We start from the raw sequence: 14,884 nt of genomic DNA, 5'->3' as shown, positions 1-14,884 counted from the left end.
TGCGAGACTTCCTGAGAAAACAGGTGCCTGCCTTTCCGCTGCCGCCGCCACGGGGGATACAGGATAGAATAGTTTCCAGTACCTGGGTGGGAGAGGGGCAGGTATTGGATATTTACCAGGAGCTTTTGGAGGCAGAGGAAACCCCGGTGGAGGAGCTTAAGGGCAAGTGGGAGGAGGAGAGATAGAGGCGGGTCTATCGGCGGATGCCCTAAGCAGGGTTAATACCACCTCATCACGTGCCAGGCTTAGCCTGATACAATTTAAAGTAGTCCACCGGGCACACATGACAGCGGCTAGGATGAATAAGTTCTTTGGGGTAGAGGATAGGTGTGCGAGGTGCGCGGGAAGCCCAGCAAATCACATCCACATGTTTTAGGCATGCCCAAAGCTTAGAGGGTTTTGCTAAGGCAATGTCCACGGTTATAAAAACATGGGTGGTGCTGAGTCCAGAGGTAGCGATCTTTGGAGTGTCGGAAGATCCGGGAGTTCAGGGGGCGAAAGAGGCCGACATCTTGGCCTTTGCCTCTCTGGGAGTCCGGAGACGGATCTTATTAATGTGGAGGGACTCAAAGCCCCCGAGTGTAAAGACCTGGGTTAGTGACATGGCGTGGTTTCTCAGTCTCGAGAAAATAAAGTTCACCTTAAGTGGGTCAATGTTAGGGTTCACCTGGAGGTGACAGCTGTTTGTCGACTTTCTCAGGGAAAATTAAAATGTCAGCAGATGCAGTATTCCGAGGGGGGGGGGGGGGGGGGGGTGGATTGTTGTTGTATGGTTGAGGTGTGTGAAGATTGGGGTGGGGGGGGATGTTTATTTTACCATGTTGATGTCATTGTTCATGTTATTGTTATAAAAATTTTTAAATATCTCAATAGAATATTTAAAAAAAAGGATGGATGGAGTATAAAAGTAGGGAAGCCTTGTTATAACGGTCCAGGGTTTTGGTGAGTTGGTGAGTCACAGCTGGAGTACCGCGTATAGTTCTGGTCTCCTTATTTAAGGAGGATTTGTTTCCATTGCAGGTAGTTCAGAGTTTCAGTAGGCTGATTCCTGGGATGAAGGGAATGTCTTGAGACAAGTTGACCAATGCTCATTGGAGTTCAGAAGAATGGGTGATCTTACTGGAACATAAGATTTTGAAGGCGCTTGACAGCATAGATGCTGAGACGATGATCCCCCCCCCCCCCCCTCATGTGGGAATCAAAGTTTCAGAATTAAGGATTCCCATTTAAGATGGAGGTGAGGAGCAATTTCTTCTCAGTGGGTTGTTAATCTTTTGAAATCTCTCCCCCAGAGAGCAGTAGAGAGTAGGCCATTGAATATATTCAAGGCTGGGTTAAGACAGTATTTTGATCTGTAAGGGAATCAGGGTTATGGAGGGGCAGGCAGGAAAATTGACTACAGTACTCAGATTATCCATGATCATATTGAATGGTGGAGCAGGGCCGAAGAGCTGAATGGATTACTCCTACTCCAGCTTCTATTTCTTAAATTCTTATGGAAAACTTATGGTCTGAAACTACCACCTGTCCAGCAGGGGTCTAGTTCATGAGAAAGGGCCCTGTGTCATGGAACAAAAAAATTGAACACCGGGGCAGCATGGTGGCGCAGTGGATTAGCCCTGTTGCCTCACGGCGCCGAGGTCCCAGGTTCGATCCCGGCTTGGGTCCGTGTGGAGTTTGCATATTCTCCCCGTGTTTGCGTGGGTTTCTCCCCCACAACCCAAAGATGTGCAGACTAGGTGGATTGGCAACGTTAAATTGCCCCTTAATTGGAAAAAATTAATTGGGTACTCTAAATTTATTTTTAAAAAATTAAACACCGAACTGTTTTATATTGTAGTCAATATCTACCACTGAGTTTCAAGTAGCATTAACAATCAGGTTCTGCAACAGGATACTTCCAGGATCCTGGACCAGTGCGCTCAGTGGTAGAAAAGGTAAAGTCACGGGGTGCACGGTGGTGCAGTGGGTTAGCCCTGCTGCCTCATGGCGCCAAGGTCCCAGGTTCGATCTTGGCTCTGGGTCACTGTCCGTGTGGAGTTTGCACATTCTTCCCGTGTTTGCGTGGGTTTCACCCCCACAACCCAAAGATGTGCAGGCTAGGTGGATTGACCATGCTAAAATTGCCCCTTAATTGGAAAAATGAATTGGGTACTCTAAATTTATTTAAAAAAAGAAGAGAAAAGGTAAAGTCATCCTCTAAAAACCCTTTTAAAGTCATTGTCAAAATCCAAAACCAAAACAAATTGAGCAATTTTGCATAATATTAGACCCATTCCGAGCTCTTGGAGCTTGTGTCAGCCTTGAGGGCCCAAAACTTCCAACTAATTGCTTTATGGGATCACTTTCATCATAGTACATTTTTCAAAGAACAAAACACTAACATTAAATGTATGCCCCATTAGATTACCGATAGATTTTAGTGGTTGATATATGGACTAATGTAGCTTATCTAAATCCCTAAAGACTTCAATTTAAATTAGCTAAAATTCTAAGAGCAACACTCAAATCTATTTGTAGTTGGTAAAAGCACAATAGTAGGAACAAACTGTAGCCTCATCCAACACATTTTTTCCTATCCAGTTTGGTCTCTAAAAATCCACTCCTACCTAGCTCCTCATGGAAAAATATGATTTGGTTACAAAGTCTCAAACGTTCATTAATGCCAAAGAATAGGTTATGACATAGATTGCTGTCATTATACTGTATAGAATTGCTTCTTGCCTTTTCTGTTGGTGTTTGGAGCTCACCCCATTTAATGTATTCTTTTTAAAAAATATATATATTTTATTAAAGTTTTTCGATCAAACAAAAAACAAAAATTTCCCATTTTACAACTTTGTAATTATATATACATTGATCGTTTTTTAAATAAATAATATGCTAACTAACGGCAACTGCCAACAACAAAATAAGAAACAACAGAAATAGTAACTAAAATAGTAACTTCGTAAAATCTAATATATATAACTAATATATAAACACACACATAAAACCCCTGAGGACCCAAATGAGTCCTCCCCCCCCCCCCCCCCCCCCCCTCTCCCCTGGGTTGCTGCTGCTACCTTTCCTATTTTCCCTTATCGTTCTGCGAGATAGTCGAGGAACGGTTGCCACCGCCTGGTGGACCCTTGAGCCGAACCGCTTAGTGCGTACTTTATCCGCTCCAATTTTATGAACCCTGCCATATCATTTATCCAGGCCTTCACGCCCGGGGGTTTAGCTTCTTTCCACAGAAGTAGAATCCTTCGCCGGGCTACTAGGGACGCAAAGGCCAAAACATCGGCCTCTCTCGCCTCCTGCACTCCCCGCTCATCTGCAACCCCAAATATAGCCAACCCCCAGCCTGGTTCGACCCGGACCCCCACCACCTTTGAAATCACTTTTGCCACACCCACCCAGAACCCATGCAATACCGGACATGACCAAAACATGTGGGTGTGGTTCGCCGGGCTTCCCGCGCATCTCCCGCACCTATTCTCCACTCCCAAAAATCTACTCAGCCTTGCTCCAGTCATATGCGCCCTGTGTAGAACCTTGAATTGTATCAGGCTGAGCCTGGCACATGAGGACGAAGAGTTTACCCTACTTAGGGCATCTACCCACAGCCCCTCCTCAATCTCTTCCCCCAGCTCCTCCTCCCATTTTCCCTTCAGCTCCTCTACCATCGTCTCCCCCTCATCTCTCATTTCCCTATATATATCTGACACCCTACCATCACCCACCCATGCCCCCAAAATCACTCTGTCCTGGATCTCTTGCGCCGGGAGCTGCGGAAATTCCCTCACAAATGCCCTCACTTGCATATAGCGAAATGCATTCCCAGGTGACAACCCATATTTTTCTGTCAGTGCTCCCAGACTCGCGAACGTCCCGTCTAAGAACAAGTCCTTCAATTTCGCAATTCCTGCTCGCTGCCAAGATTTAAACCCCCATCTATCCTTCCCGGGACGAACCTATGGTTGTTCCTTATCGGGCACCACACTGAGGCACCCGTCACTCCCTTATGTCGTCTCCACTGCCCCCAAATTTTCAGAGTTGCCACCACCACTGGGTTTGTGGTGTATTTTTTCGGGGAGAACGGTAACGGCGCCGTCGCCAGTGCTTTTAGGCCAGTTCCCCTACAGGACGCCATCTCCAGTCTTTCCCACGCCGCTCCTTCCCCTTCCCTCATCCACTTACATATCATTGACAAGTTGGCGGCCCAATAATAATCACTTAGACTCGGCAGTGCCAGTCCCCCTCTGTCCCTACTACGCTGCAGGAACCCCCTCTTTACTCTTGGGGTCTTTCCAGCCCACACAAAGCTCATAATACTCTTGTCCACCTTCTTAAAAAAGGCCTTTGTAATCAGTACAGGGAGGCACTGGAACACAAAAAGAAACCTCGGAAGGGCCACCATTTTAACCGCCTGCACCCTGCCCGCCAATGACAGGGGCGCCATGTCCCACCTCCTAAAGTCCTCTTCCATCTGCTCTACCAGTCGTGCCAAGTTAAGCTTATGCAAGGTTCCCCAGTTCCTGGCCACCTGGATCCCTAAATACCGGAAATCCCTTGTTACCCTCCTCAACGGTAAATCGTCTATTCCCCTGCCCTGTTCCCCGGGGTGCATCACACACAGTTCACTCTTCCCCATATTCAATTTATATCCTGAAAATTCTCCAAACTCCCCGAGTGTCTGCATTATCTCAGGCATCCCCTCCACTGGGTCCGCGACATACAACAACAAATCATCCGCGTATAATGACATCCGATGCTCTTCTCCTCTTCTAAGTACCCCCCTCCACTTCCTAGAGCCCCTCAGCGCTATGGCCAGTGGCTCAATTGCCAACGCAAACAGTAACGGGGACAGGGGACATCTCTGTCTTGTACCCCTATATAGTCGGAAGTGGTCAGATCGTTGCCTATTTGTAATCACACTTGCCACCGGGGCCCTGTACAGGAGCTGAACCCATCTAATGAACCCCTCTCCAAATCCAAATCTCCTCAGTACTTCTCACAGGTAGTCCCACTCCACTCTATCAAATGCTTTCTCTGCATCCATCGCCACCACTATCTCCGCCTCCCCCTCCGGTGGGGGCATCATCATCACCCCCAACAGCCTCCGTATATTAGCATTCAATTGCCACCCTTTAACAAACCCCGTTTGATCATCATGCACCACCTCAGGGACACAGTCCTCTATCCTCGTCGCCATCACCTTGGCATCTACGTTCAAGAGGGAAATAGGCCTATATGACCCGCACTGCAGTGGGTCTTTGTCTCTTTTCAGGATCAGCGATATCGTTGCCTCCGACATCGTCGGGGGTAATGTCCCCCTTTCCCTAGCCTCATTAAAGGTTCTCGTCAGAAGTGGGGCCAGCAGGTCCACGTATTTCCTATAGAACTCCACCGGGAACCCATCCAGTCCCGGGGCCTTCCCTGCCTGCATGTTCCCAATTCCTTTTACCACCTCCTCCACCTCAATCTGCGCTCCCAGTCCTGTCATCTCCTGTTCCTCAACCTTCGGGAACTCCAGCTGGTCTAGCAAACACATCATTCCCTCTTTCCCTTCCGGGGGTTGAGCCTTATATAGCCTCTCGTAAAATACCTTAAACACCCCGTTCACCCTCTCTGCTCCCCGTACCATCTTTCCCCCCTCGTCTCTAACCCCTCCGATCTCTCTCGCCGCCCCCCTCTTCCTAAGTTGTTGGGCCAGCAGCCGGCTCGCCTTCTCTCCATATTCATACTGCACTCCCTGTGCCTTCCTCCATTGTGCCTCCGCCTTACCCGTGGTCAACAAGTCAAAGTCCGTATGCAATCTCCGTCTTTCCCTGTATAGCCCTTCATCTGGAGCCTCCGCATATTGCCTATCCACCCTCAAAATCTCCCTCAACAATCTCTCCCTTTCTTTACCCTCTTGTTTCCCCTTATGGGCCCTTATGGAGATCAGCTCCCCTCGAACCACCACCTTCAGCGCCTCCCAGACCACTCCCACCTGGTCCTCTCCATCATCATTAATCTCTAGGTACCTTTCAATACATCCCCTCACCCTTACACATACCCCCTCGTCCGCTAACAGTCCCATATCTAATCTCCAGAGTGGGCGCTGTTCCTTTTCCTCTCCTACTTCCAGATCTACCCAATGTGGGGCATGATCTGAAATGGCTATAGCCGAATACTCCGTTCCTGCCACCTTCGGGATCAGCGCCCTTCCCAGGACAAAGAAGTCAATCCGGGAGTATACTTTGTGGACATGGGAGAAGAAGGAAAACTCTTTACTCCTTGGCCTAGTATATCTCCAGGGATCCACTCCTCCCATCTGCTCCATAAAGCCCTTAAAAGCACCTTGGCCACTGCCGGCCTCCTCCCGGTCCTAGATATGGACCGGTCCAACACTGGGTCCAGCACCGTGTTGAAGTCCGTCCCCCCCCCCATTACCAACTTTCCCATCTCCAGGTCCGGGATGCACCCCAACATACGCTTCATAAAGTTCGCGCCATCCCAGTTCGGGGCATATACATTCACCAGCACCACCGCCTCACCTTGCAATCTGCCACTCACCATCACGTATCTACCCCCACTGTGGTCTTCGCCTCAAACAATACCCGTTTTCCAACCAGTATTGCCACCCCTCTATTTTTCGCATCCAAGCCCGAGTGGAATACCTGTCCCACCCATCCTTTTCTTAATCTGACCTGATCCGCCAGTTTCAGGTGCGTCTCCTGAAGCATGACCACGTCTGCCTTTAGCTTCTTTAGGTGCGCAAGTACCCTTGCCCTCTTAATCGGCCCATTTAGCCCTCTCACGTTCCACGTGATCAACCGGGTTGGGGGGCTCTTTACCCCCCCTCCCCTCGTCGACTAGCCATCCCCTTTTTTAGACCAGCTCCTCACCCGGTTCCCACGCACCCGCTTATCCCGACGGCGCCCTCCCGTCCCGACCATCCCATCACAGCTCCCCCTTCCCCTTAGCAGCAGCAACCCAGTTAACCCCCCCCCCCCGCTAGATCCCTCTAGCTTAGTTGCTCCCCCCATATTGCTTCTGGAAGTCAGCAAACTCTGGCTGACCTCGGCTTCCCCAGTTTATCCTTAGCCTCCCATCATGTGAGGCCCCCTCCTTTTCCCGCCACAATTTCCATAGCGCGGGAACAAAGCCCGCGCTTCCCTCTCGGCCCCGCCCCTGATGGCGCAGCTCCCTCTCTCCTTCCCCCTCCCCTTCCCCACCGGCGCCCACATTTCTTCGTGTGTGTCCCCTTCGAGGGGAAAGAAAATTTTCCCCCATATGATTCACAGTCCCTTGCCACCACCTCACTACTTCATTTCAAACACTCTTTCTCCAATCTAGTCCAACTTCTCCTCTTCGATAAATGTCCACGCCTCTTCTGCCGTCTCGAAGTAGTGGTGTTTACCCTGGTGTGTAACCCACAGTCTTGCCGGCGGCAACATTCCGAACTTCACTTTCCTCTTGTGGAGCACCGCCTTGGCCCGACTGAAACTCGCCCTCCTTCTCGCCACCTCCGCACTCCAATCCTGATACACGCGGATCACCGCGTTCTCCCACCTGCTGCTCCGTGTCTTTTTCACCCATCTCAGGACCATCTCCCTGTCCTTGTAGCGGTGGAACCTCACCACTATTGCTCGAGGTATTTCTCCTGCCTTTGGTCTTCTCACGAGGACTCGATACGCTCCCTCCACTTCCAGGGGGCCCGTCGGGGCCTCAGCTCCCATTAAGGTATGGAGCATCATGCTCACATACGCCCCAATGTCCGCTCCCTCTGTCCCTTCGGAAAGACCCAAGATTCTTAAGTTCTTCCTCCTCGAGCTATTTTCCAGGGCTTCCAGTCTCTCCATACACCTCTTATGCAGTGCCTCGTGCGTCTCCGTCTTCACCACCAAGCCCTGTATCTCGTCATCATTTTCGGCAGCTTTTGCCTTCACTCCACGGAGCTCCATCTCTTGGGTCTTCTGCGCCTCCTTTAACCCCTCAATCGCCTGCAGCATCGGCGCCAGCACCTCCTTCTTGAGCTCCTCCACACATCGCTGGAGGAACTCCTGCTGTTCCAGGCCCCATACCAACTGGCCTCCCTCCGCCGCCATCTTGCTTCTCACTTCCCTTCTTTGCCGCTGCTCCAGAGGATCCTCCGCAATTTGGCCACTATTATCTCTTCTGTCCATTCACATCCGGGGGGACTCCCTTCTACGTCGCCTCACAGTGGGTTTAGCCTTCAAAAATTGCCGTTGGGGCTCCTGATAAGAGCCCAAAAGTCCGTTAAAACAGGAGGTGCCGAAACGTGCGAGTTAGCTGGTCATCGCCGCACCCGGAAGTCTTTAATGTATATTCTTGAGTATTGTTAACACAAACTTATCTTGGAATACACAGAAGTGAAAACCACATAGACTGAGCATGCAGCCTTCCTGTGGCTCTGAACTGGTTATCAATTACAAAAAAGCATTAATGCTGCAAATTTTCAAAGGTTTCCAGTTCAGATTTAATAAGTTAACATTTTACAATAGGTTTGAAACCATGTACACATAGGCTATAAAATTAATTCACAATAATGACAATATGGGGGTCGTGAGGCACACTGGTAGCATCTCTGCCTCCAAGCCAGAAGCTCTTGAGTTCAAGTCCCACTCCAGGATTTGATGGCAAAGGAAGGGGTGTTAATAACATGACCGAACAGGTTGAGTATCGGCCTGCAAATCTGGCCCCTTCAAATTTCTATAATTTCCCCGAATTCCTATCACAATACATGTCACCTCAATCAAACTGACAGATACAAATGAGTTAAAACAAGCAACGCCAATGATGTTCAGGATTGCCAAGTACCAGCTCCACTTATAGATGAATAAGAATAGAGCATAGAAGAATACAGCACAGAACAGGCCCTTCGGCCCACGATGTTGTGCCGAACCTTTGTCCTAGATTAATCATAGATTATCATTGAATTTACAGTGCAGAAGGAGGCCATTCGGCCCATTGAGTCTGCACCAGCTCTTGGAAAGAGCACTCTACCAAAGTCAACACCTCCACCCAACACTAAGGGAAATTTTGGACACTGAGGGCAATTTATCATGGCCAATCCACCTAACCTGCACACCTTTGGACTGTGGGAGGAAACCGGAGCACCCGGAGGAAACCCACGCAGACACGGGAGGATGTGCAGACTCTGCACAGACAGTGACCCAAGCCGGAATCGAACGTGGGACCCTGGAGTTGTGAAGCAATTGTGCTATCCACAATGCTACCGTGCTGCCCTTAAGAACAAATTAATCTACACTATATCATTTTACCGTAATCCATGTACCTATCCAATAGCTGCTTGAAGGTCCCTAATGTTTCCGACTCAACTACTTCCACAGGCAGTGCATTCCATGCCCCCACTACTCTCTGGGTAAAGAACCTACCTTTGACATCCCCCCTATATCTTCCACCATTCACCTTAAATTTATGTCCCCTTGTAATGGTTTGTTCCACCCGGGGAAAAAGTCTCTGACTGTCTACTCTATCTATTCCCCTGATCATCTTATAAACCTCTATCAAGTCGCCCCTCATCCTTCTCCGTTCTAATGAGAAAATGCCTAGCACCCTCAACCTTTCCTCGTAAGAGGGAGAATGATGGATGTATTTTGCTTTTTGCCATCTCATGGGTTCCTGAGAGTTGGAATGGTAATGACAACAAGTGAAACTCAACATGACTGAGGTGGGAGTCAAACTGACAAGCAACTAAGAATAGGAACTCATCAGCAGCTGATTAGGAGAAGAAACATTCTTGATGCATAAAATACCAAACCACTCCAATTAGATGCATTTTGACGACCAACATAAACACTCAAGTCTCACAGAATATTACATGAAATTGGGCCCCATGGCAGTTTGGCTGAAAAATTGCTGGCCTTGACTACCTCAAACTTACGTGATACTGTTCTGGTGGAGAGTCTCGAGCATGGTATTTCGATCCTCTGTAGTTGCCCTTCTATCCAGATTGTGGAAGCGCTGCATGGCAGACATGTTCCGTTGAATGCTCTGCTTTGGAATGTCTAGCTTGGAGATGTAAGTCAATGAACCACGATCATCATACATGAACAGCATCGGACAGCAATCATGGCCCTACAGATACAGAGAAAGCTGTAGAACAGGCTATCCAGTTTAATGTCCATCATTGATAAATACTGATAAATGTGCACAATTTTAGAATCAAAAACCAAATCCTCTATACTACCATCTAAATCTATTTCTAATTAGCGTTTAGCAAGCAAGTGGAATCTTATCTAAAAGTAGCACTACCAACCTAGTACACACATAAAGATTAATAGATTAGGTTTTGACAATGTTAATTCAAACAAGAGCACCAGGAAGCAATACTGCGAGTGGAATCAGAGTGCTTTATGCTCCTGCTCTCCCTCAGTTTCATCTTTAGTCCTGAAAGCTTTCACCCCAATGGGGTATGGTACCTCTGGTTGCCATTAGTAATGAAGAAGCCAAGGCACCAACCACTAGCAGACTAGTTGTTCATGGGTGACATCCAGGCCAAGTGCAAACTGCTTCATTTGATATGTGCTTTTCCTAACAGAGGCCAGTGAACAACACACAAGGCTGAATCTCTCCCCTCTTATCCCTCCTCCGCCTTCCCTAGCCCAGGGCTCGGTCATGAATTGTACAGTATATCCCATGGAATCCAACTTTCCATTGATTTACCCATGCCACATTGGCTCCTCACTCCTACTTTGATATTCTAGAACCGATGAGTGGCAGAATACTATGTTCAAGACTTTTAATAAAGGACTACACAATACTTTGAGTCATTCTCATAGACTTTTGTAACATGAAACCAGGTTGTACTCACTGCTGCCACTATGTTATTCTCAGAGACAAAAATCACACTCAACAGAGGGAGAAATTCGGTCTTCGTTTGAGAAACCCTATAAAGAAAGATTACACTTTAATTCTAACCACTTATCTTTTAAGCATCCTTAGCCACTATTTAATCACCTATTTCCTGATTAAAAGGTAGAACTCCTACAGTTGAAGATGGAATTGACACAAGTCAAAATTATTTGCCCAATTTTCTCCTCATTTCTTTTCATGGCAAGGCCTTTATGAGAATAATTCATGGACACCACCAGCTCTCTGTTACGAGTGCAGCTAGACAGTAGGTATTAGCAGACTGTTCAACTGTTGAAAACATCATAAGTGCACCATTCTCTTTTTACTAAGCATTCACACATGCATACTTTCCAGTTGAGATCACTGGATGTGTTTGGGAGCAGAAGCCCTGGTTGATTTTCCCTCCATCTCTAACCAAGAGAGACTGAAGACAATTGTCAAACCACTGTCTCAGCTGAGATTAGTTAACTCAAGAAATATCAGGCACCTCATGGTCTATATAGTTGTACTAACCTGAAAAAATAGAACAAAATACCTAGTCATTTTTCAAATTGCTATTTTTAACACTTTGGTGTTGAACTAAATTGGGCTATCAACCACATACTGAGAAACTGCAGAGGTCATTTTTTGGTGTGCTCGTAATAAGCATGACCATAGCATTCAGGGAACGAAGGTGTAGGGAGAGTACATTTTATCCAAGTAATCTTTGCTTGCATTGAGTAAATTATATTTCTGTCAAATACTTTGACTTATAATATATTCATTTTATCCATCACCATTGTACCATGGAGACCCAGAGTTGGATCTCCCTCGATGCCTAATCGCTCGAGGAGTGTCAATTACAGGGAGCAGCTCAATTACAAACGATAGAACACACAATTTCACAGTAGCCTTAGCCTCAGGAATCAATGCTAAGAGACTAGGATGTCAAGTGCCTCGACTGCAGCAAGATTAACTGAGGCTTTCCTCATTCTGGCCTGGAGCTGCACCAACTGCTGTTTGCAAAAGAATAACTCTCCGATTTATGATTGGTATTTCATAACAGACAGCCTGGGAACAGCCGAGCTGGAAAGAACAACCTCCTTAAGGGTAAAAATAAAATTGCTTTGAAGAATTAATGTCTAGAAACAGTATCATGTTCTTTCTAAAAACTCAGGGGTGGTTTTGATCAAGACTACTAGCCGACATTTTCTCCCAATGTCAGGATGTGCATGTTTACATGGCATCTTACTGACACCATGTGGTGTGAACATGCATTACACAAGAAAGCATTATGCAAAACAACTCAATACAAAATAAATGCCAACACTTTATACAGAAACAAAGGAACAGGAGTAGATAACTGACTATATTCAAAGTGATGCAAATTTACTTTGTACAAACACAAGTTGTCTCTTCACACCTGCTTAACCGATGTGAGATACTGCAAATGTCAAACACCAAATTTGAAAGCATTTGAATCATAAAATCAACACACCTAACATCAATTTACCAATGTAAATGAAATTCCAATTTTAAAGACACCAACCATCAACACGTCCCGATTCGATTACAGTAGACATTTCCTAACACCAATGTATCAAAATTGCTGGGTAGGTTTGAAATAAAAAACATTAGAAAAGTGGTGATTGACATATATGCTTAGATTCAAAACCCATCTTCCTTTGCTTTACTTTAATGATTTTGAAATTTGAGGCCAGCATGACCCTTCTTTCATGTGAAAATAAGAGACGGAATGGCACTTACGTCATATTTTTACCAGCGTCAACAATAGATACAGTGCTGTCGTGGCTGACCCATGCCAGGCGGTTTCCTGTGGCAGAGAAAGAAACACTGTGGACCCAACCACCACTACCTGCACCCCCAAATTCTGCCATCACTTGTCCGAAAGGCATTTTGGAACCCCAGGGTGTGGCAGAAGGCTTTGTGTCTACTTCTTTGATGTAAGCAGAGAAAACTCTAAAGGAAATAAAATTGAATTGTCAGAAGAATATGGTGAGGGATAGTTAATGACATTCTGCATGGTTAAGTAAAAGATACAGCACGGTAGCACAAGTGAATAGCACTGTGGCTTCAGAGCGCCAGGGTCCCAGGTTCGATTCCCCGTTGGGTCACGGTCTGTGCGGAGTCTGCACGTTCTCCCCGTGTCTGCGTGGGTTTCCTCCGGATGCTCCGGTTTCCTCCCACAGTCCAAAGCAGGTTAGGTGGATTGGCCATGATAAATTGCATTTAGTAATCAAAAAGGTTAGGAGGGGTTATTGGGTTACAGGTATAGGGTGGAAGTGAGGGCTTAAGTGGGTCGGTGCAGACTCGATGGGCCGAATGGCCTCCTTCTGCACTGTATGTTCTATAACATGACATCACAAATGCATTACAAAGTATTTGGTGTAAGACAGAAATGTTCAAGAGATAATGTGGTAATACTGTGCAAGCATTTTTCTATAATACAACCGTATTCATGAACCTGTTGTCACCATCTCACCCAAAATATGACCTCAACTTTCCCACAACACCATGTATAATTCCCTTCAATCACTTATCTGCCCCTGCCATGTTACCCAAAACATCTCTTGGCAAGTCACAAATGACATTCTGTGCGACTGCGACAAAGGCAAACAAACCTTCCTCGTCCTTCTCAACCTGTCTGCAGGCTTTGACAGCTGATCATCCTCCCCAAATCTCTCTTTACTGTCATCCAGCTTGGTGGGACTGCACTTGCCTGGTTCTATTCCTATCTACCTAGCCATAGTCAGAGAATCATCTTCACTCACTTATCTTTCCAACCCTGTTCAGTTACCTCTGAAGACGATTCTTGGGACCCATCCTATTTCTCATGTTGCCCATCCAAAACCACAATTTCAGTTTCCATATGTATAATGACAACCCCAGATCTCTGTCACTACCACGTCTCTTAAACCACCCCCTCCCACCACCACTACGGTCTCTAAATTGTAAGTACCCGATGAGCTGAAATGTCCTCCAATTAAATATCGAGAAGACTGCAGCCATCATCTTCTATCCCAGCCACAAACTTAGCTCCCTCGGCACCGACTCCATCTCTCTCTCTCTGCTAACTGGTTGAACCAAATTGGTTTTCAAACTCGGTGTCATATCGGATCCCAAAATAAACTTTCATCCACATATTCATGCAGTCACTAATACTGTCCCAATTCCAACTTCTCAAATATCCCCTGATTTTAATTACTCTATGATAGAGGCAGTGTCTTCAGTTGCCTGGATTCCAAATCTCTAGAACACGCTCCCTAAACCTCTCCACCTGTGTTGAGGATAGAGATTGATGGATCCATGAGACAGAAATAAATAGAGGAATATGAGGGGTCAACGCGAGATGTGTGGAGTAGGAGGAAGCTCTTGTGGAGTAGAAACCTTGACATAGACCTTTGGGACCAAATGGCTCGATTCTGTACTGTAAATTCTATGTCATTATAAAGTCTTCTTGAATACGATGAGTAACTGCCACCTACAATCGGCCTTACAGGAAATCAATTGACAAGTAGTCTTTATAAATGCTCAGGAAGAAAAAGAACTAATGCACAAGGAGAAACTAGTTAAAAATGTGAGAGAGACAGTAATAGATGTTTTGCAGATTGGGTTAGATGAAGAGGGATGGACCAGTTAGGCCAAAAGACTCGTTTCCGATTTGCATAAAATACAAAGCACTATGTAAAAGCAGAGCCCTGCTCTGGTTCTGGAAGTGAGGGGAAGAGGCGAGAGCAAAAGTGGAGAAAATGGAATGGACACAGTTGAGGGCTGTTAACCACAGCCGTGGGAGTGGGAATCCTCAGCTAAGGAAAAGAAAGGCTTATCAAAAGCACTTTTATGGAAGGTGGCAGAACAGATGCGACAGACACAGAGACTGAGAGAAAGTATGGTCAAGGTAACGGAGAGTCAATCAGCGTAGGGTGACCCTACAAATGGAGACATAGAAGCTGAGGAATAGGAGACAAAGAAGCTGAGGAAGGGGAGACAAAGAAGCTGAGGAAGGGGAGACAAA

At 46.7% G+C, this 14,884-nt stretch overlaps 1 protein-coding gene across 2 annotated transcripts in view; it reads right to left on the bottom strand.

The window, feature by feature from the left end:
• The window catches only part of LOC140394099 (actin-related protein 2/3 complex subunit 1A), an 82,772-nt gene that overhangs the window by 9,525 nt on the left and 58,363 nt on the right, over nt 1-14,884 (bottom strand). For both annotated transcript variants that reach the window (XM_072480942.1, XM_072480943.1), the window contains exons 6-8: nt 12,616-12,828; nt 10,829-10,904; nt 9,899-10,092 (exon numbers count right to left, since the gene is read on the bottom strand). In XM_072480942.1, coding sequence (XP_072337043.1) covers nt 9,899-10,092; nt 10,829-10,904; nt 12,616-12,828 — 483 coding nt within the window. The remainder of the gene's footprint in view (nt 1-9,898; nt 10,093-10,828; nt 10,905-12,615; nt 12,829-14,884) is intronic.

This window comes from Scyliorhinus torazame, chromosome 17 (genome assembly GCF_047496885.1).
Source record: "Scyliorhinus torazame isolate Kashiwa2021f chromosome 17, sScyTor2.1, whole genome shotgun sequence".
In the NCBI taxonomy this organism is placed as follows: Eukaryota; Metazoa; Chordata; class Chondrichthyes; order Carcharhiniformes; family Scyliorhinidae; genus Scyliorhinus; species Scyliorhinus torazame.
This window is presented reverse-complemented; position numbering and strand designations above follow the sequence as displayed.